At 46.1% G+C, this 27,704-nt stretch overlaps 1 protein-coding gene and 1 non-coding gene across 2 annotated transcripts in view; both read left to right on the top strand.

The window, feature by feature from the left end:
- QARS1 (glutaminyl-tRNA synthetase 1) overlaps window positions 1-26,134 on the top strand; it is a 52,756-nt gene extending 26,622 nt beyond the window's left edge. Inside the window, exons 8-24 of the mRNA XM_040408684.1 lie at window positions 2,188-2,259; window positions 3,158-3,243; window positions 8,818-8,904; window positions 9,024-9,123; window positions 9,616-9,694; window positions 10,280-10,388; window positions 10,968-11,098; window positions 12,448-12,540; window positions 13,685-13,822; window positions 13,915-14,002; window positions 20,612-20,755; window positions 20,828-20,932; window positions 22,458-22,550; window positions 23,073-23,200; window positions 23,837-23,903; window positions 24,846-24,971; window positions 25,923-26,134. Coding sequence (XP_040264618.1) covers window positions 2,188-2,259; window positions 3,158-3,243; window positions 8,818-8,904; window positions 9,024-9,123; window positions 9,616-9,694; window positions 10,280-10,388; window positions 10,968-11,098; window positions 12,448-12,540; window positions 13,685-13,822; window positions 13,915-14,002; window positions 20,612-20,755; window positions 20,828-20,932; window positions 22,458-22,550; window positions 23,073-23,200; window positions 23,837-23,903; window positions 24,846-24,971; window positions 25,923-25,973 — 1,697 coding nt within the window. The 3' untranslated portion in view covers window positions 25,974-26,134. The remainder of the gene's footprint in view (window positions 1-2,187; window positions 2,260-3,157; window positions 3,244-8,817; window positions 8,905-9,023; window positions 9,124-9,615; window positions 9,695-10,279; window positions 10,389-10,967; window positions 11,099-12,447; window positions 12,541-13,684; window positions 13,823-13,914; window positions 14,003-20,611; window positions 20,756-20,827; window positions 20,933-22,457; window positions 22,551-23,072; window positions 23,201-23,836; window positions 23,904-24,845; window positions 24,972-25,922) is intronic.
- On the top strand, window positions 11,255-11,385 carry LOC120979926. Its single transcript, XR_005774427.1, has one exon. It is a non-coding gene; the product is annotated as a small nucleolar RNA SNORA14 (small nucleolar RNA).
- Window positions 26,135-27,704: the final 1,570 nt, after the last annotated feature.

Raw genomic sequence — 27,704 nt, 5'->3', positions numbered from 1 at the left:
CTGCTTGTTCTTGGGGCATTTTCCCTTCAGTTTTGTCTTCAGCAAGTGAAATGCATGCTCAATCGGATTCAGGTCCGGTGATTGACTCGGCCATTGCAGAACATTCCACTTCTTTCCCTTAAACTCTTTGGTTGCTTTTGCAGTATGCTTTGGGTCATTGTCCATCTGCACTGTGAAGCGCCGTCCAATGAGTTCTGAAGCATTTGGCTGAATATGAGCAGATAATATTGCCCGAAACACTTCAGGATTCATCCTGCTGCTTCTGTCAGCAGTCACATCACCAATAAATACAAGAGAAGCAGTTCCATTGGCAGCCATACATGCCCACGCCATGACACTACCACCACCATGCTTCACTGATGAGGTGGTATGCTTAGGATCATGAGCAGCTCCTTTCCTTCTCCATACTCTTCTCTCCCCATCACTCTGGTACAAGTTGATCTTGGTCTCATCTGTCCATAGGATGTTGTTCCAGAACGTTGAAGGCTTTTTTAGATGTTGTTTGGCAAACTCTAATCTGGCCTTCCTGTTTTTGAGGCTCACCAATGGTTTACATCTTGTGGTGAACCCTCTGTATTCACTCTGGTGAAGTCTTCTCCTGATTGTTGACTTTGACACACATACACCTACCTCCTGGAGAGTGTTCTTGATATGGCCAACTGTTGTGAAGGGTGTTTTTCTTCACCAGGGAAAGAATTCTTCGGTCATCCACCACAGTTGTTTTCCATGGTCTTCCGGGTCTTTTGGTGTTGCTGAGCTCACCGGTGCGTTCCTTCTTTATTAGAATGTTCCAAACAGTTGTTTTGGCCACGCCTAATGTTTTTGCTTTCTCTCTGATGGGTTTGTTGTGTTTTTTCAGCCTAATGACTGCTTGCTTCACTGATAGTGACAGCTCTTGGGATCTCATCTTGAGAGTTGACAGCAACAGATTCCAAATGCAAATAGCAGACTGGAAATGACCTCTGGACCTTTTATCTGCTCATTGTAATTGGGATAATGAGGGAATAACACACACCTGGCCATGGAACAGCTGAGAAGCCAATTGTCCCATTACTTTTGGTCCCTTAACAAGTGGGAGGCACATATGCAAACTGTTGTATTTCCTGCACCGTTCACCAGATTTGGATGTAAATCCCCTCAAATTAAAGCTGACAGTCTGCAGGTAAAGCACATCTTGTTCGTTTCATTTCAAATCCATTGTGGTGGTGTAAAGAGCCAAAAATGTTAGAATTGTATCGATGTCCCAATATTTATGGACTTGACTGTATCTATTCAGATTTGGAGCATGGTGGTCTGCGGGCAGCACAGGCCCAGGATTGTTCTGCTGTTTTCTTTCGTGTGTATGTAATTGTGCCAGCAACAGCATGTAGTCAGTGTTGGGGGGGGGGGGGCATTCATGGCCTGTCACCTCCCCCCCCATCATTTTCGTGGCGTGTGCATGTTTGTATAAGCTGACAGCCGATCGTTGGGATAATGACAGCTCAGTGCAGCGGCTGATTTTCCACGAGGGTCTCTAAGCCTCTAGTCATTACTACAAAGGGGAATTATTGGATGAAGAGAAGAAATCCTTTCATACTTTATGACCGGCGTCTGTAAGTGCTGCTGTGTTTACATAGGAGGCACCACAAGGACCAGCATGCTTTGCAGGCCTCAGTAGTCGGGGGAGCACGTCCCGGCTCTCGTTCTAATTCTCCATCTGCTTTATTCCACCCCCCCAAATTAAATATTCTTCCTAATTGGAGTCTGTGTAGTGAGTAACCAGTGAAGACCTGAGCTGCTGCGCTCTCAGAAGTCACGTGCACCTCCCAAGCTCACGTCCCTCAGCCGCTGTGATGACGGCATTCACATAACTCCAGGATTCCTAGAAAACCGGGGTTTACATTACTTTAGATTTCCTGGAAATCTCCAGAGCACGATTTATATACAGTATGGGAAGGAGGGAGAATCCGGAGGCCTGGCTGAACACTGCCACCTAGTGCACAACTCCGCAATTACACTTCATTTTCTGATTCTATATGATGGGAACAAATCCAGTTCTTGGCGGTACATTTATACGCCCCTCACATAAAAAACCTGCTTTTTACAGCTGTTTGCAGCTGACTCGTACTGATAAGGTTAATCGGTAGCCTATCAAATACTACAGCTTATGTTGGCCCTGTATAAAATGCTTTTCTCTTTTTATTACAGGTGATGTGAAGCTAGAATCTGCATCTTTGATGGAGCAATTACGAGGAGAGGCCCTGAAATTTCACAAGCCGGGTCAGTTATCCACAGCAGTCGTCAGGACAACCCTTAGATATGATTGTTTCTCTCCCTTCCCTCTGATGCGTTGCAAGTTTTTAGCAGCAGACACCCACGTCTAATCTCTGTGATCGGCAATAACACCGATCATAGGCATTTAACCCCTCGGATGCCGTGATCAGTTGCGACCACAGCATCTGAGCAGCTTTTTCCTTAAGAGTGCTGCTCCTCCCTGGGGGCCACACAGCTTCCCCGAGCTGAGAGCGGGGAACCGTTCATTCACTGTGGTAGCCTTGATCACTCTGAAGGATCCGCGGCTACAGCAGCAATAGTTCCTATCACAGGAACGTATTGAATGTCCCATAGGCTGCAGTGTGATTCATTATGGTCTAAGGAACAACTGCACATTCAAATTAACGGAGAAAAAAAAAATCTAAACTGCTGGTTTGAAAAGTGTTAGTTTTTATTGTGTTTTAATACTTAAAAAAATAAATAAAATCAATGTAATTGTTCTGACCCGGAAAATGAAGGTAACAGGTCAGTTTTACTTCGTAGGAAACACCATAAGAAGAAAACCCGTAAAAATGTGGCGGAATTGTGTTTTTTCCACCCCATTCAGATTTTTATTCCAGCTTCCAATTACATGTGCAATATAAAATGGTGCATAAATATGCAGTGAGGGAAAGGGTTAATCATGCTACTTTGTTCTTTTTTGGAAACAGTAATACTTTAGAGCTCCCTCTAGTGTCTGCAGAGGATGGCAGCAATGTGCACATCTTATCCACTGACACAGAGGGCGCTCTCCACACTTGGTCTATTCCGTCTCTGTGGAGGCCTATAGCTTGACTTTGGAAAACGTGACAGAATGAGATGAACTGCCAGATGAATGTTTCTTTCTTTCTGTCACCCGTTTTAGGTGAAAATTACAAGACTGAAGGATATGTGGTCACCCCAAATACTATGGATCTGTTGAAAAAACACCTTGAGATCACGGGGGGGCAGGTAAAATATAAGACCTTATTCAGCGGTGTTAAAATATTGCAAAACCCAGTTTTGCGTATTGAAACTAGATTTGGTCGTAACTGTAATTTTTACGTGCCCATTCTGTTGGGCTCCCAGGTTGGCAGTACCGCTCCTAGGTGCACCGGGGACAACATCCGTCGACGGGGGCACACGTGAGCACTGCAGCCAATCACAGGCCGAAATGAGTACATGCTCCCCCTGCGTCACACGTGACCTTTACTTCTAACTCAGGGGGAGCAGGTCACCTGTGATTGGCTGCAGCGGTTACTTGTGCCCCCGTCGACGGATGTTGTCCTCTGTGCACCTGGGAGCGGTACTGTCGGCCCGGGAGCCTGACTCACCAGATCCAGAGGCGAGGATCAGTTATGCACCACCCCCACCTTGGGTTGGGCAGGTCTGGGCCACTCTTAGGCCCCTTGCAGACGAGCGTTCATCCCGCAGAGTCCGCATCGCAGCTCCCGTCCTGACCTCCCAGCGCTGCCGGGGGTCACGTAGCATTATATTAATTTATGATGCTATGTAACCCTTACACTTCTGGAATGTATTGGATAAGACTGGCGGCATTATGTCGGTGTTATCCAATACATTCCAGAACTCTAAGGCTGCGTTCACACGGGCGAGATTTCCGCGCGGGTGCAATGCGGTAGGTGAACGTATTGCACCCACACTGAATCCCGACCCATTCATTTCTATGGGGCTGTTCACATGAGCGGTGATTTTCACGCATCACTTGTGCGTTGCGTGAAAATCGCAGCATGCTCTATATTCTGCGTTTTTCACGCAACGCAGGCCCCATAGAAGTGAATGGGGTTGCGTGAAAATCGCAAGCAAGTGCGGATGCGGTGCGATTTTCACGCACGGTTGCTAGGAAACGATCGGGATGGAGACACGATCATTATTATTTTCCCTTATAACATGGTTATAAGGGAAAATAATAGCATTCTGAATACAGAATGCTTAGTAAAATAGGGCTGGAGGGGTTAAAAAATAAATAAATAAATAAAATTATTTAACTCACCTTAGTCCACTTGATCGCGCAGCCCGGCATCTTCTGTCTCCTTTGCTGAACAGGACCTGTGGTGAGCATTAATTACAGGTAAAGGACCTGTGGTGACGTCACTCCGGTCATCACATGATCTTTTACCATGGTGATGGATCATGTGATGACCGGAGTGACGTCACCAAAGGTCCTTTACCTGTTATGAATGCTCACCACAGGTCCTGTTCAGCAAAAGAGACAGAAGGAGATGCCGGGCTGCGCGATCAAGTGGACTAAGGTGAGTTAAATTATTATTTATTAATTTTTTTTAACCCCTCCAGCGCTATTGTACTTTGCATTCTGTATTCAGAATGCTATTATTTTCCCTTATAACTATGTTATAAGGGGAAATAATACAATCTACAGAACACCGATCCCAAGCCCGAACTTCTGTGAAGAAGTTCGGGTTTGGGTACCAATCATGCGCAATTTTTCTCACGCGAGTGCAAAACTCATTACAATGTTTTGCACTCGCGCGGAAAAATCGTGGGTGTTCCCGCAACGCACCCGCACATTTTCCCGCAACGCCCGTGTGAACCCAGCCTAAGGGTTACATAGCATCATGAATCAATATAATGCTATGTGACCCCCCCCCCCCCCCCCCCCCGGCAGCGCTGAGAGGTGAGGCCGGGCGCTGCGGGAGGAACGCTCGTCTGCAAGGGGCCTTAGAGTTGAATAACCTCTTTAATAACGGCTTTAAGATACAGATTACTGTGAATCAGGGGGCCCAGAAGCCCCTACATACAGTAGGATGGGGATGTGATGCAGTTCCTTCCACAGCTGGATGGCTTGGGGTGACGCTGTACAAAGAGACTGTGAAGGGGCTACAGCTCAGTCATACACTGGGTCCCCCCCACCAATCATAAAATAATGTGCTTTCACTTTATAACATGTGAATTACATGTAAATGTAAACCCTTATCTACAGGATAGGACATATGGCGGTCGGCCTCCCACCTTTCATGAGACACTGGGGGGCTTAGCTGTACTAGGCAGCGCCATAGAATGGAATTCACCGGCAGCACGCATGCATGACAGGTGCTCGGCCCAAATGGGGGAACACGAGGCTGCCGTTCTTGTGATCTGTGGGGTCCCCGGCGTTCAGACCCTCACCTATCAGACATGTATCCCCTATCCATAGGATGTAATGGGGTAGCCCCTTTAACCTCTTAAGGACATAGGGCGTACAGGTACGCCCTTGTGCCCTGGTACTTAAGGACACAGGGCGTACATGTACGCCCTGTGTATTTTCGATCACTGCCGTGCGGCTGGCAGTGATCGGAACCCGGTGCCTGCTCAAATCATTGAGCAGGCACCTAGGCTAAATGCGCGGGGGGGGGGTCCCGTGACCCCCCCCCCCATGTCGGCGATCGCGGCAAACCGCAGGTCAATTCAGACCTGCGGTTTGCTGCGATTTCTGCATGTCTAAAATAACGTTTTATTCACCCCCCCTGCACCCCCGAATGATTTTATGGTGGCGGGAGGTGCAGGGGGAGGGGTGGGGGCGGTGCGGGAGGCGTGCGGTGCGGCAGGCGGGATCGCGATCCCCCGCCCGCCTCCCCTTGTATAATCGTTGGCTTCTAGTGGGTATACCAGGGTGCCAGCACATTGCTGGCACCCTGGTATAAACGGCTGACATCTGCGATGCGATGTCAGCCGTTTAACCCTTTCCATACAGCGGTCCGTACGGACCGCTGTATGGAAAAGGTTAACAGCGCAGGGAGCTCCCTCCCTCTCCCATCGGGGGGCTGCTGTGCCTTTGCAGCCCCCCGATGGGGAGGGAGAGGGCCCCCCGACAGATCCCCTCCTTACCCTTCCCCGTCTGCGCAGTACTGTGCAGACGGGGAAGGTTCCCATGGCAACAGGACGCCGTCTCAGGCGTCCTGCTGTCCATGGTGCTGAACAGATCTGTACTAAAAGGCATAGATCTGTTCAGACAAAGTGTAAAGTACAGTACAATATATATTGTACTGTACTGTATTATACAGACATCAGACCCACTGGATCTTCAAGAACCAAGTGGGTCTGGGTCAAAAAAAAAGTGAATAAAAATGAAAAAAAAAAGTAAAAATAAAAAAAAACACATTTATCACTGATAAAAAATAAAATTCCCTACACATGTTTGGTATCGCCGCGTCCGTAATGACCTGATCTATAAAACGGTCATGTTACTTTACCCGAACGGTGAATGCCATAAAAATAAAAAAATAAAAAACTATGATGAAATTGAAATTTTGCCCACCTTACTTCCTAAAAAAGGTAATAAAAGTGATCAAAAAAGTCGCATGTACGCCAAAATTGTAACAATCAAACCGTCATCTCATCCCGCAAAAATCATACCCTACCCAAGATAATCGCCCAAAAACTGAAAAAACTATGGCTCTTAGACTATGGAAACACTAAAACATGATTTTTTTTTTGTTTCAAAAATGAAATCATTATGTAAAACTTACATAAATAAAAAAAAGTATACATATTAGGTATCGCCGCGTCCGTATCGACCGGCTCTATAAAAATATCACATGATCTAACCCCTCAGATGACCACCGTAAAAAAATAAAAATAAAAACGGTGTAAAAAAAGCCATTTTTTTGTCATCTTACGTCACAAAAAGTGTAATAGCAAGCAATCAAAAAGTCATATGCACCCCAAAATAGAGGCCAATCAAACTGTCATCTCATCCCGCAAAAAATGAGACCCTACTTAAGATAATCGCCCAAAAACTGAAAAAACTATGGCTCTTAGACTATGGAGACACTAAAACATTTTTTTTTTTTGTTTTAAAAATGAAATCATTGTGTAAAACTTACATAAATAAAAAAAATTGTATACATATTAGGTATCGCCGCGTCCGTGACAACCTGCTCTATAAAATTACCACATGATCTAACCTGTCAGACGAATGTTGTAAATAACAAAAAAAAAAAACTGTGCCAAAAAAGCTATTTCTTGTTACCTTGCCGCACAAAAAGTATAATATAGAGCAACCAAAAATCATATGTACCCTGAACTAGTACCAACAAAACTGCCACCCTATCCCTTGGTTTCTAGAATGGGGTCACTTTTTTTGGAGTTTCTACTCTAGGGGTGCATCAGGGGGGGCTTCAAATGGGACATGGTGTAAAACCTGCCTTCCAAAAACCGTATGGCATTCCTTTCCTTCTGCGCCCTGCCGTGTGCCCGTACAGCTCTTTACGACCACATATGGGGTGTTTCTGTAAACTACAGAATTAGGGCCATAAATAATGAGTTTTGTTTGGCTGTTAACCCTAGCTTTGTAACTGGAAAAAAAATATTAAAATGGAAAATCTGCCAAAAAAGATTTATTTTCCATTAAATCTTGTGCAACACCTAAAGGGTTAACAAAGTTTGTAAAATCAGTTTTGAATACCTTGAGGGGTGTAGTTTCTTGGGGTCACTTTTAGGGAGTTTCTACTCTAGGGGTGCATCAGGGGGGCTTCAAATGGGACATGGTGCCAAAAAAACAGTCCAGCAAAATCAGCCTTCCAAAAACCATACGGCGCACCTTTCACTCTATGCCCCGCTGTGTGGCCGTACAGTAGTTTACGGCCACATATTGGGTGATTCTGTAAACGGCAGAGTCAGGGCAATAAAGATAGTCTTGTTTGGCTGTTAACCCTTGCTTTGTTAGTGGAAAAAATGGGTTAAAATGAAAAATTAGACAAAAAAATGAAATTCTCAAATTTCCTCCCCATTTGCCAATAACTCTTGTGCAACACCTAAAGGGTTAACAACGTTTGTAAAATCAGTTTTGAATACCTTGAGGGGTGTAGTTTCTAGAATGGGGTCATTTTTGGGTGGTTTCTATTATGTAAGCCTCGCAAAGTGACTTGAGACCTGAACTGGTCCCTAAAAATTTAGTTTTTGTAAATTTCTGAAAAATTTCAAGATTTGCTTCTAAATTTCTAAGCCTTATAACATCCCCAAAAAATAAAATATCATTCCCAAAACAATTCAAACATGAAGTAGACATATGGGGAATGTAAACTCATCACAATTGTTGGGGGTATTACAGAAGTAGAGAAACTGAAACTTTGAAATTTGCAAATTTTTCCAAATTTTTGTTAAATTAGGTATTTTTTGGTACAAAAAAAATAATTTTTTTGACTTCATTTTACCAGTGTCATGAAGTACAATATGTGACGAAAAAACAATCTCAGAACGGCCTGGATAAGTCAAAGCGTTTTAAAGTTATCAGCACTTAAAGGGAGTAAAAGGTGTAAAAAGGCTGTGTCCTTAAGGGGTTAAGGGGAGGAATGGGGTTTGATTATATTTTAACTCCACTCAAACCTAAAATATTCCCGCCTTACGGTCACACCCACATAGTTCCAGGAAGCTGAGATATGGGGCGATGTTTGTTGGGGTTCAGACACTCTGGAGCTGATTCACTTGTCCCTGTGCTACCTGTAAAGAGGCGCAATCACTAATGTTTAAATCCGTGATCCCCCCCCCCCCAGTCCTTTGTAATCTGTACCGCTGTTTTTTTTTTAATAGGTGAGAACGAGGTTTCCTCCAGAACCAAATGGCATTCTGCACGTCGGTCACGCCAAAGCCATCAATTTCAACTTTGGGTATGCAAAGGTAAGAGGATGACACAATTTACAGTAATACCGGAGCGAAGTCATTATTATAACCTTTACAGGCACACCTACACATGGTAACCAGGTTGTGTTGCTGATATTTGTGATGTATACACACAGGCGAACGGTGGCATCTGTTTTCTCCGCTACGATGACACCAACCCGGAAAAAGAGGAAGAGAAGTATTTTACAGCCATCAAAGACATGGTGGAATGGCTAGGCAAGTATGAGCCGAGAGATGCTCTTTATGGATGCAGTACTACGTATCCGCCACATGGTGGTGCTGCTAACCAGATTACTGAATGTTATAGCTGCCTTTTTATGCCGCCATATGGAATTGGAGGTTTTAAATCATTGTTAGTAAGAATTCTTGTTCAGGAGACTAGAAAAGCTGAAATATGGATTATTAAATTGGAACAAATATGGCTGTGTATACATCTCCAGCCAGAAAACTGTGACCAGGTTATCCCAGTCTCCTGAATGGAGCAGTATGGCAGAGCTTCTGTTCTGTTCTATAGCTGCTGCTTCCAACAGATGGACAATGCTGCGTATTACCATTGGTATAATGCAGCAGAGGAACTCGTGGATGGTAAAGAATGCCGACTTATAGCCACACGTGGCATGAGACATCAGTGATGTCGCCTGGAAGTGCACGGTATAACGATATCCAGGGAAGGATCTGAATGGTACATCTTGTTCTTCTTTCTTGCAGGATACACTCCGTATGCTGTGACTCACGCCTCCGATAACTTTGACCAGCTGTATGAATGGGCGGTGGAGCTCATTAAAAGGTGAATGCTGAGAGCAAGAGAAACGACCTCTCCTTCACTAGAAAGAATGGGGAGGGGGTAACCGCATGAAAAAAGAAACGCAAGGTGCGAATAGTGACTTAAAGGGGTTTTCCACCAAGAATTCTGATTCCCTATCCGCAGGGATACGGCATTAGTGTCTGAACGGCGGGGTCTGACTCCTGGAACCCCTACTGATCATGAGAATGGGGGTCCCATGTTCTCTCATTTTGAATGGCGCGGTGGTCATGCATGTCCGCTGCTACTCCGGTCATAAATAGGAGCAGACAAGCACACGCGTCGCTCTATTCAAATGGAGGAACACAGGACCCCTATTCATGTGATCAGTGGGGGTCCCAGCACTCGGACCCCCCTACTTATCAGACTCTTATCCCCCATCCTGGGATAATCTTAAAATAGAATCTTGTAACCCTAGCCTTGCCAAATCAGTCTAGTTTCCTGTTATCAGCCACTTCAGGCAGGGGAATGACACCAAGTACAGGTGCAGCCCTGCAATCGGTGGTAAACCCACGTGCAGGTACCACGGCTCAGCCCTGTGTAGTAATAAGGTTCTTGTCTGTTTTCTAGGGGCCACGCCTATGCCTGCCATCAAAAAGTGGATGAAATTAAAGGGCACAACCCGCCTCCTTCACCATGGAGGGATCGGCCAGTGGCGGAATCGCTGGCGCTCTTTCAGGTAAGTTTTGAACTTTTTTTTTTTTAATAGGTTTTTCGCTATGTGCCTGGTTAGAGCATATGGAAGCATTACGGCTGCAGTTGTAGCATCCTGTATAATAAATGTGACACGTTGTTTAATGTCCGCACATTAAAAAAAAGGGGGGGGGGGAGAATGCACAGAATTGGGGAAATTCTTTCGTCTTTCGTTTCTGCACTGCCAAAAATAAATGTTGATTTTTGTATAACCCAAAATTGTTCCACAAGCCGATATACAGCTACATTGACAGACAGTAAAGTACACCTCTACCTCCTGTGTGGCCGCTGCGCCTGGTTACTGCAGCGCGGACCCCTTGCGATGCAGTAACCAGGCGCATTCACTTCATGGTGGATGGCGCCATGTGTAGTTTTGGCGCCATGGCTGGTCAGTGCTGGGAGTCAGACGCCTGCCTGTCTGGTATTGATGACCTATGTATGTCCTGGAAAACCCCTTCAATGGGTTAAGGCGTGAGAAGTGTTTTCGGATGCTCGGCGATCGTCGCACAGCAGTGTAGATTGGTGGATTTGGTGCAGTTGATATTGTATACCATTGTGATTACAGGGAATGAAAAAGGGAAAATTTGCTGAGGGTGAAGTCACACTCAGGATGAAGATGGTGATGGAGGACGGGAAGATGGATCCAGTTGCGTATCGGATAAAGTACACCGCGCACCACCGCACAGGAGACAAATGGTAGGTGCCATAGTTACTGCCTGTCCATCAGGTTGGTCCTCCACACACGGCATTGCTGTCCTCTCCCTGCGATACTCTGCACAGGGAGCAGTGATGTCTGCAGCTGCCCTATTCCCTGCACAGGTAGGACGTATCTCTAGGGAGACCGGATTATTTTTGCATCTCTGAAACCCCCTGGTGTCTTTGTTGTAGACTGCAGGACAAGAAGAGATGCTACAGAAAGCATGAGACTTCCAAAAAGCAGAGACCTCGCCTCGCCTCTGTTTTATTTCACCTCTCGCACATTATCTGTTTTATTAGCCCATATAATACCTGTCGGGTAAAACACGCGGCTGTCGCTGCTTAAAGGGATTTTTTTTTTGTGTAGTAATTATATTTAATGTAACTTCGGCACCCTGCCTCTCTCCACGCCGTATCCGGCTGGCCATGGTTACAGGCACCGCTCCATGCCCTTGCACTGTCAGATAGAAAAACACTCCGGAAGATGGAGACGGCGGACTGGAGCGGTGGGGAGCAGGGAAGTACGAATCTTTTTCAGGAGGCAGGCTGCGGGCATTACATAAAGTATTATTATTACTGGAAAACCCCTTTTAAAGGAGGCCTAAACCTTTGCTGAAATCACAAATGTGCAGCAGCACTTCTCCGAGCGCTCTGCACCTTCAGCTTTCGTCGGCTCTGCTTTTCCAGTATACGGGATCCATATTCCCCATGCTGGAAAAGCCGAGCCAATGAAAGCTGAAGGTGCAGAGCGCTCGGAGAAGTGCTGCTGCGCTTTCTTACTTTCAGTAAAGGTTTAGATCCCGTTTACAGGGATTGTCCAGGACTTTTAATATTTCAGGTGTTAATATTTCAGGTGTAATTAGTGCATCTTTTTAATTGATTTTATTTTCAGGAAATCAACATGTGTTTTGCGACATTTTGGTCGGATGTTCGACCTTTCCCAAGAGCTACAATAGGATAAATAATAATGTATATACAAACATTCATATATCAAGTTTGTGTATAAAAAGTATATGATGTAAAAAAAAAAAAAGCGTAATCCATATTGGTACCAGAGACCTGGAAGTAAAATCAAATAAAAAGACGCAATGATTTCACCAGAAACGGAGGTGCGCTCGAGTTCCTTCCTATGTATTATTCCTGGTTAGGAACCGTAACAGCACCCGTGATTTTATCTTGATTGTCAGGAGTATGAGTAACGGCTCATGCACACTGTATATATTTTGCGGTCCGCAAAAAATACGGAAGACCTCCGTGTGAATTTCGTATTTTGCGGAACGGAACAGCTGGCCCCTAATAGTACGTAATGGTTATTAATCTTTTTGTCCTGCTTGGTTTCCTATTCGCAGGTGCATTTATCCCACCTATGACTACACCCATTGCCTCTGTGATTCCATAGAACATATCACTCATTCTCTCTGCACCAAAGAGTTCCAAGCCAGGTAAGAGCAACATCCAGTAACCACTGCCCGGGATCCTCTACAATCCAAATTATATACCAATTCTTAAACACATCCTGCGATGCAACCTAGATATTGCATCCCAGTGATTAGGCTGTCCGCATCACGAAAATCCCCCGGCTGTCTCTAAACCATAGATATCGGGACAAGAAGTGATGCCAGAGCCAAGCAGTGAGGGATCCAAATGGCAAGGACTGTGTGTTCCTGTCACATTTCACTCCTCGCACACGTCCGTGTCTGCTAATTATTGTGCTGCTAAGGCTACTTTCACACTTGCGTTTTGGGCGGATCCGTCATGGATCTGCAAAAACGGATCCGTTACAATAATACAACCGCGTGCATCAGTCATGAACGGATCCGTTTTGTATTATCTGTAACATAGCCAAGACGGATCCGTCATGAACTCCATTGAAAGTCAATGGGAGACGGATCCGTTTTCTGTTGTGCCAGATTGAGTCAAAGAAAACTGATCCGTCCCAATTGACTTACATTGTGTGTCAGGACGGATCCATTTCGTCAAGCGGACAGCAAAACGCTGCAGGCGGCCTCCAGAGCGGAATGGAGACTGATCGGAGGCAAACTGATGCATTCTGAGCGGATCCTTTTCCATTCAGAATGCATTAGGGCAAAACTGATCCGTTTTGGACCGCTTGTGAGAGCCCTGAACAGATCTCAGAAACGGAAAGCCAGAACGCCAGTGTGAAAGTAGCCTAAGGTTACCGACTCTGATAGAAAGGTCAGGTAGAGGCTGGTAAAGCACTGCATCTGTGGTAATGTACCTGGATGCAGATTGTATGGCGGCCTATCATTGCATATTCTTTCTACTCGGATGACAATCGTAAAAGCTTGTCGGACTAAAGCATTTTGCGCTTGATCATGTGACCAGGAAGTGAAGGTGAATAAGGGCGACCGCAGGTTCCATTTTCCCACTAATGGATTCTGGGATGGCGGCTGCAGGCCTCATGTACATGGGATTCGTATATCGCTATAGCTGATGTTAGGACGTGACATTACATACATTACTTCAATAATCTTCTTGTTGAGGCCCATGAATGAGTTGGATCTCCTCACGGCCTCTGACATTCAGAAATATGTATGTAATGTTTTCTGTATTCATTCCCCCAAGGCGGTCGTCCTACTTCTGGCTGTGTAACGCGCTGGATGTTTACTGCCCCGTGCAGTGGGAGTATGGACGCCTGAATCTGCACTATACAGTGGTGTCAAAGAGGAAGATTATTAAACTGGTGGAAACGGGAGCCGTCAGGTCAGTGAGAGGTGTCCTTCCGACCCAGAGGAGACTGTGTGTCCCTGGAAACCCTCCCGTCAGGATTGTAAACGCTTCTCTTATCATCCTAGGGACTGGGACGATCCTCGTCTCTTCACACTGACCGCTCTGAGGCGGAGAGGATTCCCACCCGAAGCAATTAACAACTTCTGTGCGAGGGTATGATTGTTTAACCCTTTCTTACATTGGGTCATGTGATGGCTTTTTCGTGACTGGCTCTGTGACAAAATATGGAAATTCCTTCAAATTTCATCAGTCATGGAAAACTCGCTTAATCTTATTGAAGAGTGCCATAATGATCTTTTTATAAAAAAAATTAGCAACAAGAATATTACAATATATTTACAAGAAAATCACAAGAAAAACATAAAAAATTAATAAAAAACAAGTTACATCACTTAATGACATCAGAACAATCAGACGGTACACGGATCCTCCTCCAGTATACATTATTTGGATTCTTTTTACAGGTCTTTCTTGTATACTGACTTCAGACTTTCTATGATGTTATACTTGACTGTATTATAGGAGAGGACCTCTTTATTAATCACCCGGCTGCACCGCGCACACCACAGATGGTACATGGTCACCACATTTATCACATATAAAGTACTTTTGTTATATGTCCTGAGCTGCGACGGGAAGCCTCCATATATTAGCTGATGGTACGGCTGAGCTATAAGATGGGGTAACTGCAGGACCAGGGACATGACCTTCCATACCTGGATACTAAAGAGACACTCTGACAGGAGATGCCGTATTGTCTCTACTATCTGATCACACTCTTCCCTAGGACAGGACCTGTCTGATACATTACAGCATTTTAGATTGGCTCGGACATGCATCTTGCCATGAAATGCTAGTCACGCCACGTCTCATGTGAGGAGGCGCTCTAGGATCTTGTAAGATTTTCGCAGCCTGCCTGGCATCAATCTGGACACTAATCTAAGATTTCAGTAGGGTTGTCATAGATCATCTTCCTGCTGAGTATTCTCACCTCATCATAAAGGATCCTCCATCTAATGATCTTACTGATAAGATGAACTCCATACCAAAACATGTTCCTAATGCGCCCTGAGATCCTCTTAACAGAGTCACCTACCGACCGCACAGACACAAACTGCTGGATCTGGCTCTTAGAGAGAGCACCAAGGTTTCAATGTCAAAGTCTTACAAAATGAGAAATTTCTCATCAAAAACATCAAGTTAAAGGAGCGCTCTGGACAAGTCCCCTATGGGGGAGATGGGCAATGTTCCTCCTGACTCCACTAACCCTGCTACATGGGTCAGTCTGGGGCGCAAACTCTTTGGCACTGGAAACACCACAGAAATATACAGGAAGAGCGGAAGCAGGAACCTTCTCATCAGGCAGATCTTCTCCTGATACGTCAGCTTCCAGCTCTTCACCTTCTGCTCACACACCACCAGCTTCTCCTCCCAGTTCACCTTCCCTTCATCTACTGCCCCAAAAACAACTCCCAGAATCTTAATCTGACTCTCGACTGTCCTGAAGGGCACAGAGAAGACATCTCTGTCATTCCCCAGCCAAAGGGCCTCACTCTACTCCATGTTCACTGCTGAATTTGAGACTTTGGAGAAAGCTGTTATTTCCTTTTCTACTACTGCACAATCCTCTCTAGAAGACACCAAAAGCCTCACATCATCTGTGTAGGTGCAGAACTTTTTCTCAAGATAGGATCCAGACTAAAGACATGCATTACTGGGCTGAGAGGACAGCCCTGCCTCACACCTGACATGATCTTGAAGGGATCTCCTAGGTGGCCATTATTCAGAGGCTGGCTTACTGCCTCCTTATAGAGAACCTGCAGCCATTGTACGAAGCGTGCAGGAAGTCCATACTCCAACAACACCTGGTACAGGTAGTCATGATGGACTCTGTCAAAGGCCTTGCTCTGGTCTAACCCCGCTACATATGCTCCTCCACTGTGCTGTCTGATGTATGTCGCAGCAATGAGTCCTCTATAGTCCGGCCTTTCACACCACACGTCTGGTTAGAGATGATCAGGCCATCTGCCACCGCACTCAGCCTGTGATACAAGATCTTGGCCAGGATTTTGTAATCGGTGTTGAGTAAAGACAATAGACGCCAGTTTTTAATATCTTTTAGATTTCCCTTCTTTGGCAGAAGAATGAGTACAGATTTATAGTGAGACTCCAGCATCTTCCCAGCAACTGTTATAAACCTGCACCAGGTCTGGAGCTAAGAAGTCCCTGAACTCTTTATAGAACTCGCTGGTCAGGCCATCCAGCCCTGGACTCACCTCCTCCTCAGTTATGGGCTCAGCCATGCTTTCTGCGTGCACTGGGTCTAACTTGGGCAGAGTCACACTCTTCAGCTGGGACTTGATGTCCTCCTCCCTAATCTGTACCCCTCTGAACAGATTCACATAGTAGTCTCCAATGATCTGCTGGAGCTTCTTCTGCTCTGTCCCGTTATCATCTAACAGGCAGGTCATAAGCTTCCTGCTGACCCTGTTCTTACAGGCAATATAGGGGTCTGGGTTGTGAACCCCCCCCCCCAATTATCAAACTGGTCCTGTGCCTTAAGAGACTTGAGGCGGTCGTACTGCAGCTCTCTTATCTTCTGCTTGATCTGGCTGACGCTCTCACTGTCCACCTTCTCCCCACTACTCATCCGGCCATATAACTAACTTAGCTGTAGCCTCAGTGCAGAATACCTCACATACCGCATGTTACTGTGTCTCCTGGCGGTACTTATTATAAACTGCTTGATATCCACTTTCATACCCTCCCACCACTCCGCTGTGTCAGCACATGTACACCGGGTGGTCCTCCGCTCATTATAGAAGGTGGTAAAGGCCTCTCTGAACTCTGGATCTTGCAGCACCGAGCTGTTCACCTTCCGGTAGCCCTTACCACAGACCACGGCCCCGGCCAGATCCAGCGTGACACTCGCCATACAATGGTCAGAGAACTCTATGGGGCTAATTGTATACTGGGAACATCTCATGCCTCTCTTGATGTACGCTCGGTCTATTCTACTGGCGTTACCAGCCTTGTGATAAGTGTAAGCTCTCCTGATGCAATGTAAACCACTAAATGAGCATGATGGACCAGAATATTGAGAATTCTCATCATATTTCAGCTGTTTGTGACTACTAGATCTATCCACATTACTGGAGACGCTATTAAAATCCCTGCACATTATAAACACCCTGGATGTAAAACAATATGGCTTCCTCTGCTGGAACAAGTCCCTCCTCTCCTTTCTAGTCTGAGGAGCATAGATATTAATGGCTCTATAATACACAGTGTCCAGCATCAGGCAGCGGCCCGGACAGATCTCCAGGACTCTCTCCACCTCAACTTCCATCTTATTGAAGAGAATCGCCACAGCGTCATTTCTCTCCAGCCCAAAGGACCAGAAAGATGCTCCATGTCTCCAGTCTCGCTTGGCTGCAAACACCTGAGCATTGCTCTTCAAATAAGTCTCCTGTAAGAAGAAGATGCCAGATCTCTCCTGAGACAGACGCTGGTAGATCGCCTGTTCACGTTTATAGAGCTGATTCTCGGCCTCATCCAGGTCACTTAGTTTTCTTACTCATTTTCCGCCTTCCGCTGCTGTGACCTGCAGTGCCCCATCTTTTGGTGGACACTGGAGGGGCAGGCTCATCTTCCTGAGGGTCACCTTCAGGGTTATGTGAAGAAACATACTCCATTTCTGCCTTTTCTTCTGACTCTTCTTCCCCTAGCGCACCGTACTGCCCGGAGGTTATGGCCAGCACTAGCGGATCCGGGGTTTTCTTTGCTGCAGTGACTTTTCTAGAAGGATCAGCTGTGGTGTTCTTTCTTTTTACCGTCTGGAACCCATCATCATCTACAGAAGGCCTCCTGAGCCCTGCACCCGGATCAGCATGTTCTGTAGACGTACAGGCAGTTGCTTTACTCTGTATATAAAGGTTTCTCTTCAGTGGCTGGTGCTTGTAGTGCAACAGGTGGTACTTTAGTTTCCACAGCAGGATTTCTGGATTTAGAAGCCTTTTTAATGGCTGGCACTTGTAGTTCGTCAGATGATGGAGCAGGTGGACTATCAGTCGCTACCTCTGCCGGTACTTGTAGTGCATCAGGAGGGTCATCACTTTCTACAGCAGGGTCATTAGTACTTTGCATTGCTTCAGTATGAGGCTTTCCAGTTTCTGGGGCTGTATCTGCTCTTGCAGTGACATCCTCCTGACCCTCCTCCATGGCCTCTGAGAAGATCTCATCGCATCCTTTATTATGATCCATATGCGGACAGTCTCGGAACGTATGACCAGATCCTAAGCACAGGTTACAGATGACCGGTCCTGTACAGTCGTCCTTTGAATGTCTGAACTGTCCACAAAATGAGCACTTAATACGGGAGCAGTTGATGGCGAGGAGCCTGCCCCCACATCTGTGACACAGCCGCGGCTGACCGGGGTAGTAGCATATCCCTCTCTCTGAGCCCAGGTAGAAGGAGTGCGGCAGATGTCTGGTCACACCATTGCTTTGCTCTAGTTGTATACGACATTCCAGATATCTTCCTCATCATAGATTTTTTTTCCGGGATGACTCTTCAACAGACACTGTCTGCTCAGCCAATGCTCCAGATCTGCCAGTGCCACCACCTCAGACTGGAACAAGATGGTGGCCCTCACTACCTGAGGCTTGGACAGCTCCCAGATTGACTGTTCCTTCGTGTCATTATATATATTCCAGAATAAGTCCAGATCATACTGCAGCTTAAAGCTTATGTCATAGATCCTGCTGGAGGGGATATGGATCAGGGCGTACACCTCAGATGCCTTAAACTTCATGAAGTCCTTTAGAAGAACCGTCCCTATGTACAGTCTGGAGGGGAGTTTTTCTTCTGGACCCGTATACTTAATCCTGACAGCGTTCCTCCTCTGAGGTGGAGGGTTATCCGGCCTTGTAACATTGGAGAACAGTCTCCTGAATTGTGGACGGTCAGCAGGAGGATCAGTGCTGGGCCTCTCCTCTACAGGCTTACTGACTCCAGATTGTCCTGCAGAGATCCACCTGTGTCTGCTCCAGACTGCTGTGCAGCTGACACTGTGGACGGCTGAGGGTCCTGTATACTGACCTCCATGTCTGCTCCAGTCTGTGTAGTTGTCTCCTCTGAGAGCTGACTTTCACTCACGGCACCGAGCGGGGTCTCAATCACGGTATCAGTACGTGAAGCACTCTCCTGCCCACACACAGGATTGCTGCTCACATTCACTTCACCAGAGCTACAAGCTGAGTCCACTGCAACCCCTTGTTGGAAGACACACTTTGCTCTATTGTATTCCCAGCATTTTCAGAGACTGACTGCTCAGACCCCATACATAGTGACCCTGAAAGCAGTGACCCTCCAGGCGCTGCACCCACACATCTCTGAGGGGTTCCTTGCTCCAACTTACTGTACACATCGCCATAATCAGTACCTTTTTTTTTTTTTTTTTTTTTTTTTTTTCTCTCTCTGATTTCTTTTATCTTCACATTTTGGGCTCTGGCCCCCCTTCTTTTTCTCCATTGTCCACCTTTCTACTTTAGGTATTGTGTTTGTGCCTTTATCTAGTTTATCTCTAAATATGGCAAGTTCACGTGTGCAGTCATCCATGCTTCATTACCTTTTTCTTTGGATCAGTCTGTCTTAATCTCATCTCTTAACTTAGAAATTTGCCTTTCCAGTTTAAATAAACTTTTCTTTGTCACAGTTGTAGTGCTTCTGGATTGAGTACAAGTTTCAGTTGACTCACCAGCCACCATCTCCATGCTGCAGGCCACACGCCAGGCTCTGGGCTTTCCCAGGATCATCAGCCCATCTCACCTCCACCTGGGTCAGAAGCCATACCCCCTCCCTGCAGGGAGCTCAGCAGCACACGTCTATCCTCTCCTATGGACAAGAATATAACTACTATAATACTGCTCCTATGTACAGGGATATAACTACTATAATACTGCCTCCTATGTACAGGGATATAACTACTATAATACTGCCTCCTATGTACAAGAATATAACTACTATAATACTGCTCCTATGTACAAGAATATAACTACTATAATACTGCTCCTATGTACAAGAATATAACTACTATAATACTGCCTCCTATGTACAGGGATATAACTACTATAATACTGCCTCCTATGTACAAGAATATAACTACTATAATACTGCTCCTATGTACAAGAATATAACTACTATAATACTGCTCCTATGTACAAGAATATAACTACTATAATACTGCTCCTATGTACAAGAATATAACTACTATAATACTGCTCCTATGTACAAGAATATAACTACTATAATACTGCCTTCTATGTACAAGAATATAACTACTATAATACTGCCTCCTATGTACAGGGATATAACTACTATAATACTGCCTCCTATGTACAGGGATATAACTACTATAATACTGCCTCCTATGTACAAGAATATAACTACTATAATACTGCCTCCTATGTACAGGGATATAACTACTATAATACTGCTCCTATGTACAAGAATATAACTACTATAATACTGCCTCCTATGTACAAGAATATAACTACTATAATACTGCATCCTATGTACAAGAATATAACTACTATAATACTGCTCCTATGTACAAGAATATAACTACTATAATACTGTTCCTATGTACAAGAATATAACTACTATAATACTGCCTCCTATGTACAAGAATATAACTACTATAATACTGCTCCTATGTACAAGAATATATCTGCTAATTCTCTATGTTCCCCTGTATACAGGTCGGTGTAACAGTTGCTCAGACGACGATGGAGCCTCACCTGCTAGAAGCCTGTGTCCGTGAGGTCCTGAATGATACAGCCCCCCGAGTTATGGCCGTACTAGAACCCCTGAAAATCACAATCGCCAACTTCCCTGGAGATCAGGTAAGTAGCCACTGCTGTTCTGATCTGGTCAGTTTTTGGTTTGTCCCCGTGACCTCTGATGTCTCCTTACAGGCGATCGATGTCAAAGTTCCAAACTTCCCCGCAGACGAGTCGCGAGGTTTCCATACTGTGCCTTTCTCTTCCACCATTTACATTGAGCAGACAGATTTCAGGGAGGTAAGTGACCAGTGTACAATGGATTAACTGTGGGATGCCGGGTTTTGTCTGCTTGTACTTGTAGTGCGTCAGGGGCTAATTTTACAGATACATAAACAATGGACAAGGATAGATGTTTTGTCCTTGAAGTCTTCTAATATTCCCTCCATCCATTTCTATGGTAATCAGATGAAGGAAAATGGATTAAAAAAAAAAGGGTACTTTTGCACAGGTGGACAACTGGCCTTAAAGGGCTTTCTGTGTAACTGTGATCACACCTGCCTGGCCCTGTCAAGCAGAGGGCAGTGGAAGTTGCAGAGAGAGCAGAGCCTGTAGGTGTAATGGTACCGCCCCCATTGCTCCTAGAGGCTCATTTGCATATATTAAATAATAATTTTTCTCAGCAATGTGGGCACATATGAACATGGGACCAACACAGGTCAGCCAGTGTCATAGGGGAAAAAAACTGCTGACAGATGCCCTTTAACGTGCAGCGATTGCTGATATAAAAAGTCAATTGGCTCTTGTTTAAAGAGATTTTTACACTTCCCAGTGCAGTCAGTATGGGGGCAGATAAGGTCATGCGGTCCCCATGCAGCTTGCATTATGTTGGCCGCACAGTCTGTTTACACGGGGGATATGTTCCTAACCACGAGTTTTCGGGCCCGCATAGGACATGCTCATTTTTCGTCTGATTTCTGCCATGTTTACACAGGTCAATAATCGGGCACATCTTAATTAGGAGGAACGTACAGGGGCCCAAATCTGCTAATCCTGTAGATGGCGTAAGCTTAGCCATGCTGTCTGGACCTGCACCAGGTTTATCACAGGGCTCAGGCTGGATGAATAATTTGATGCAGGGATGGACACTTTTCTCTGACAACTACTTTCACCAAAATGTTGGCAGAAAATGGCACGTCTTAGGCCCACCCACTTCCCTGAAGCTTCATCCACTTTTAGCTAAGCCCCTTTCTTTTCCTGTATAGAAATCCTAGATGCGCCAATTTTTGGTGCAGACACCGTAGTAAATACGGGCCACTGGACACTTGTATTTTTTCTTCTCTCCAGCTATGTTCGCTGGGGTCTGGGATGGGTATATATAGAGTTAGGGCCTATTACTGGGATGCTTTGTACCTGCACCTGATCAGTGTGGTCCAATACCTGGAGCCTTGACTGCTCCCCAGGACAGGGGATCAGGGGTCTTCAGCAGTCTCTATGTACCACGCCGTGCAGACAACCACCGCAATGCCTCATGCAGATGAATAGAGCTGTGTTGCAGTACCGCTGGGTCGGGAGGGGGGCTGCATCCAGAAAACAGAACCATAGGGGGCGCTGTTCTAGTTGGTCACTGCAGTCAGACCTCCATAGACCAGATCGTAATGATGGGCTATAAACAGAATGGCGAAACTCTACAAGATGACGACTCCCAGAACAGCCGTCTTCTGCTCGTTCCTCCAACGTATGAAGGTTTTTCTGCGCCATAGAGAGCAGATGACTAAAGATCAGTATTGTTCATGGCCATAAATAAAGAGCTTTGTGTTCATAGGTGATGGAGAAAGGCTATAAGAGGATGACCCCAGACCAGCCGGTCGGCCTGAGACACGCCGGTTACGTCATCTCCGTACAGAGCGTCATAAAGGTGAGCGTTCACACCATCTTCTCATAACGTACCTTGCATTCGTCCAGTTCAGGACAGGCGTTCCTCAGATGAAGAATGGTGCCTGTGGGAGTCTGGCTGCTCCCTGATGTTCTTGGGGCCCCTACAATCTGTTCCCAGCCTAGATGGCATTGACTGTGCAGTCTCTACTGCCGCTGCGGTTCTCTTCCTTAGGTCTAGTTTTAGTGGATATGGGAACAGCAGGGTTCCTGGATCATTGGACAGTTTATAGACTTGGCATTAATAAAACCCCTCGGTTGTACAGATGACCGTAATGCAGTGAAACTTCCAAAATGGAGAGACTCAGATAGGAAGAAGTACAAGGTCCCATGGTGCACACGGAAGAGCTTCAGGACCCCGATTTCTGGTGAAGGACTGATTAGGACCCCCACATTCCCCCCCCCCCCCCCCCCCCCCCCCCCAAATACGGTTATAATCAGAGGTGACATTAGGATCCTTTGTCCTGAATGTTTGTTTTTTTTTTTGTTTTTTTTCTTCCAATAGGATGGAAATGGGAAAGTGGTGGAGCTGGAGGTCACCTGCACCAAATCTGATGTGGCTGAGAAGCCCAAAGCTTTTATCCACTGGGTGTCCAACCCTCTTGTGTGTGAAGTTCGTCTCTATGACCGACTGTAAGTAGGCACCAACCTTCTCGTTTGCTCTTGGTCATGCATTGCTAAAACCCCCCGGCTGAGAGATGGTACATGCTGGGACAAGAAGTGATGCTAGATGATAGACCAGTGAGATCTCCAAAGTGGGGGGGGGATGTGGTGTCCCCCTGCTATTTCACCTCTCACACAGACACATTGCAGGAACAAATAAAGCACAGCTACATGGAGAGGGTTACAGGAATACGTAACGGCATTACTATACAAGCCCAACTGTGCAGTCCTATAAAATCTAAACACTTTAAGGGGTTGTCTGAGTTAAATGAAAAATAACATAAGAAGCCATACTTACTGCTCTTCTCCCTGCTACATTCCACTCTTTGCAGTTCTCACGTCGTCTTCCTGGCTGCGGCGGGGATGTCGCGTACACACCATGTCACGGTGCAGGCAGTCACTGGCCTCAGCAATTTATGTTACATGACTATTGAGGCCAATGATGGGCTGCAGCGGTGACGTGGCGTGCGCAGGACATCGCTGCTGCAGCCGAGAAGATGACGTCAGTGCTGCAGGAGCAGAGTGCAACACTGAGAGCGGCAGGGGAGAAGAGAGTATCTGCATAAATGAATGAAGAACTAGTGTGGACTAATCTTATTGTTTCAGGTTCCTGCACAAGAGTCCTGAGGATCCCTCTGAAGTTCCTGGAGGATTCTTAAGTGATATAAACCCGGTAAGTTCTATATACTGTGAAACACTGGAGAAAAAACAAACAAAGCCGCATGTGGCTCTGGAGCAGGCAGGAGCCGCTCCGCTAATCCTGGCATAGTACATGGTTACAGGGTACCCATGCGCTATGCCAGCATTTAGCCATCCTCGGGAGGCAATGTGTGCTCCTGCCCGTACTCTGTTCTCAGTGTGATCGCTGGGGTCCAGCTGCGGGCACCAAAAGTGATCACAAGAACAAAGTCCCCAGGGTCATTGATGTGAATAGAGCTACAGTGCACATGTGTGACCGCTGCTCCATTCACTTCTATGGGACTGACAAAGATCGAGCTGTGTAGTGTGCCCGTCAGTCCCATAGAAGTGAATGGAGCGGTGGTCACGTGCCGTACTATTTCCAGAAGTCCAGGACCACTGTTCATTTGATCACCAGTGGTCCCAGCAGCTGAACCCCCGGCGATCAGACACTTATTCTCTTTTGTGCGGATATTCTTTGTGGGGAAACTCCCTTTAAACAGTAGTGATTTATGAAGGCCAGGAGTTGTCATGTCACTCTTACGACTGAAGAACTCGGCCTCTTCTCAGTCTGAAATGGTCAACCATATGGCAGGACCTAAGATTTATTGTCCCTTTAAGGGGGCACACATGGGTATCAGAATAGGTGGCACCGCAGCTGCACAATCTTCATCATGAGCTTTGGAATCGAGTCCTTGGCATTACTGAGGCATTTACTTCTTAGTAATAGATATTTCTATACATTACATGTAGAATGTCACTGGCCAGGAGGACACTTGTAGGAGCAGGGCGGCCATGTATACGCCGTTCCTTTGTATCCCATCATCACTTTCTGAGACTGAACACACAGTGCCCCCTAGTGGGGAGTCTTATTGCAATGATTCTCCCCCCTGTCTACATTCTCTTACTGTATCGATAACCCACCTCCTATTTACAGAACTCCCTGACCATCATCCCAGATGCTGTTGTGGATCAGTCTGCAAAGAACTGCAAGGCCTTCGATAAGTTCCAGTTTGAAAGATTGGGCTATTTCTCTGTGGATCCTGACACCACTGATGACAAGGTCAGTTCACACTGCGGAGCCTCCATGCATCACTAAAACCCCCCGGCAGAGCAATGGTACATGCCGGGACAAGAAGTGATGCTAGATTATATACCAGTGGGATCTCCAAAGTGGGGGGGATACTGTGTCTCCCTGCTATTTCACCTCCCACACAGACTGAGGACTAACAGAGGGAAATAGGACCCTTAGTGTACATGAAAACACGCCTGAGACTGCACTAGTGAGATTCTGATGCCCTGCTAATCTCTGTGCAGGGTTCTCAGTAGTGCAGCCTCAGGCTTAAAGGGGTTATCCAATCCCTATAATGACCCCCAGAATGCCGGGGCCTCTCCTCTAGAACATATTTAACTGCTCCCCAGCACCCGCGTCCCTCTGGATCCCTGCACAGCCACCACTGCATCTCCCTGTTGCCCGGATCAAAACCTTCCGGGGGCGGTGTGGTTAATAGCGGGCCGCGATGGTGACCAGCCACCCTAGCTGCTAGGGAGGCTGGTCACGTCACGGCCGCTATTGGCTGCACCCCTGTCACTGGATGTTTAGATCCGTGCAACAGGGAGATGCAGCGGCGGCCGTATAGGGACCCAGAGGGACGTGGGTGCCGGGGATCAGGTAAATATGCTATAAAGCCGAGATGCCCAACCTGTGGCCCTCCACTGTTGCAAACTGGACAGCCTACAGCTATTGGGGCATACTGGGAGTTGTAGTTTTGCAACAGCTGGAGAGCCGCAGGTTGGGCATCTCTGCTTTAAAGCTTATAAATTCATTATAGAAATGGGCTACTAAAAGTGCTTTTCATCCATATCCATAAGTTTTTTTTCCCCCAGTAGCTATACAGTATCATTGCATTTATGTTGATAACTAGACAAGGTCGGTCAGGAAACTGATAAAACCTCTGTTCCCGGTCCTGTTTGGTCCAGAATAACATTTTGGCTCTGGCTCCTTGTCTTTCAGATTGTATTTAATAGGACAGTCACGCTGAAGGAAGATCCTGGGAAGGTGTGAGTCCTCTGCGTACGTAACCAGTCCAGATTCTATGTAGCGCTCTGCACAGTGACCCATAACAACCGCTGCCTTAAAGGGGATGGGGAAGAGGCTTTATCCAAAGTCCAATTGGTTATAATTACTGGAGAAGTAATAAACATGCACTTATTTAATTGAGACTCATCTATGTTTCTAGGTGGTCAGTATGTTGCGATTCACTTTTCTGCCTGTTGGAGGAGCCGTACACGCCACATACACTTGGTTTGCATTTACACTTCTGTGCTGCAGATGATTTCCGATATGGGGTTATCCCTCTTATCACTGATTAGCTTGCATGCATTCAGATGCCATCTGCTATGGGCATCAATGTAAGCTTGTGCCTGTTACTTTTTTGCTTCCGAAGAGCCAAAGGTACATTTTAGGTGTCCGCTAGAGATGAGCGAACTTCTGTTTTAAGTTCGGCGTCTAAAGTTCGGCTTCCGGTTAGCGGAGGATCCCGATATGGATTCCGAATTCCGTTGTGGTCCGTGGTAGCGGAATCAATAATGGCCGATTATTGATTCCGTTACCACGGACCGCAACGGAATTCGGAATCCATATCGGGATCCTCTGCTAACCGGAAGCCGAACTTTAGACGCCGAACTTAAAACAGAAGTTCGCTCATCTCTAGTGTCCGCCACTTCATCAAGCAGTGACCATGCAGATGTGATGCCTCCCTGCACAGCAGCGATTCCAGTCGTCTGACGCGATAGGGAACTGCCTTCAGGGCAAAATGGTGAAGGGTAAACTGAGTTTGAGAAGCAAAAATTAGGCGGCAGCATTCCAATTGGTTCCCCTTTAGTGGGCTATATCCAAATATATTAACAGTGGAGGGTGCTTGCAGTTATTATTTATTACATAGTTTGCATATTTATACAAATTATATCTACTCCACTACTTTAAGTGCACATTCTAAATGAAAAAAGGTAAAGTACTTACAAACGATAGTTCAATGAAGAGCCAGGAGGAGAGGCGCTCATGAAAATCGGGCAGCATGGCGTCCAGCTCAAACATTCGCCGGGCTTCTGCGTGGGGGGGGAAGCAGTCTGTGACGCTACTAGACGACCCAGCAAGCATCCACGTGTCATCTGGAAGCCATGCGCACACAACAAAGGACAAATGTAGCGGATAAACGTTATAATCCTTCAAGACGATCGTTAGCAAAAACAAAGGAATGTAATAGACACAAGATCGATCCGTGGAGCAACGGCGTATGGGGCCAGAGAAGCATAGAAGGCATAATATCTAGCCTGAAGGGTAAACAGAGTTAAATGTCTCGATTCCTTCATTTTTAGATTAGGTATGGTCCCAGAGTTTGAGCACCACACGATCAGAAATTTATGGCATTCCTAACAATTTGGGAACAACCCTTTTAACCTTCAGGAATTACACCTGTATCCCCTCCCCACCACCACCGACCGGTTTCCCTCCAAGTCAACGATAGCTACAGCAGGTCTACAAGGGTGAGGACACAGGATAACGGCTTGTATCTCAGCTTAGGGATACTAAAATTAAGGGCTCATGCACTCAACAGTGATCTGCCCCTGTTCTGCTGAGGAGAACATGGCAGTGTGCACCATGTTCTGTGATACCGCACAGCCTAGTATTGGTAAAAGGCAAATCCCGGTATTGAGTTAATCCCTAAAAACGAGATTTTTGTATAACTTACCAGTAAAATCTCTTTCTCGCTCTTTCCTTGGGGGACACAGAAGA

The sequence above is a fragment of the Bufo bufo genome, chromosome 9 (assembly GCF_905171765.1).
Source record: "Bufo bufo chromosome 9, aBufBuf1.1, whole genome shotgun sequence".
Classification (NCBI taxonomy): domain Eukaryota; kingdom Metazoa; phylum Chordata; class Amphibia; order Anura; family Bufonidae; genus Bufo; species Bufo bufo.
This window is presented reverse-complemented; position numbering and strand designations above follow the sequence as displayed.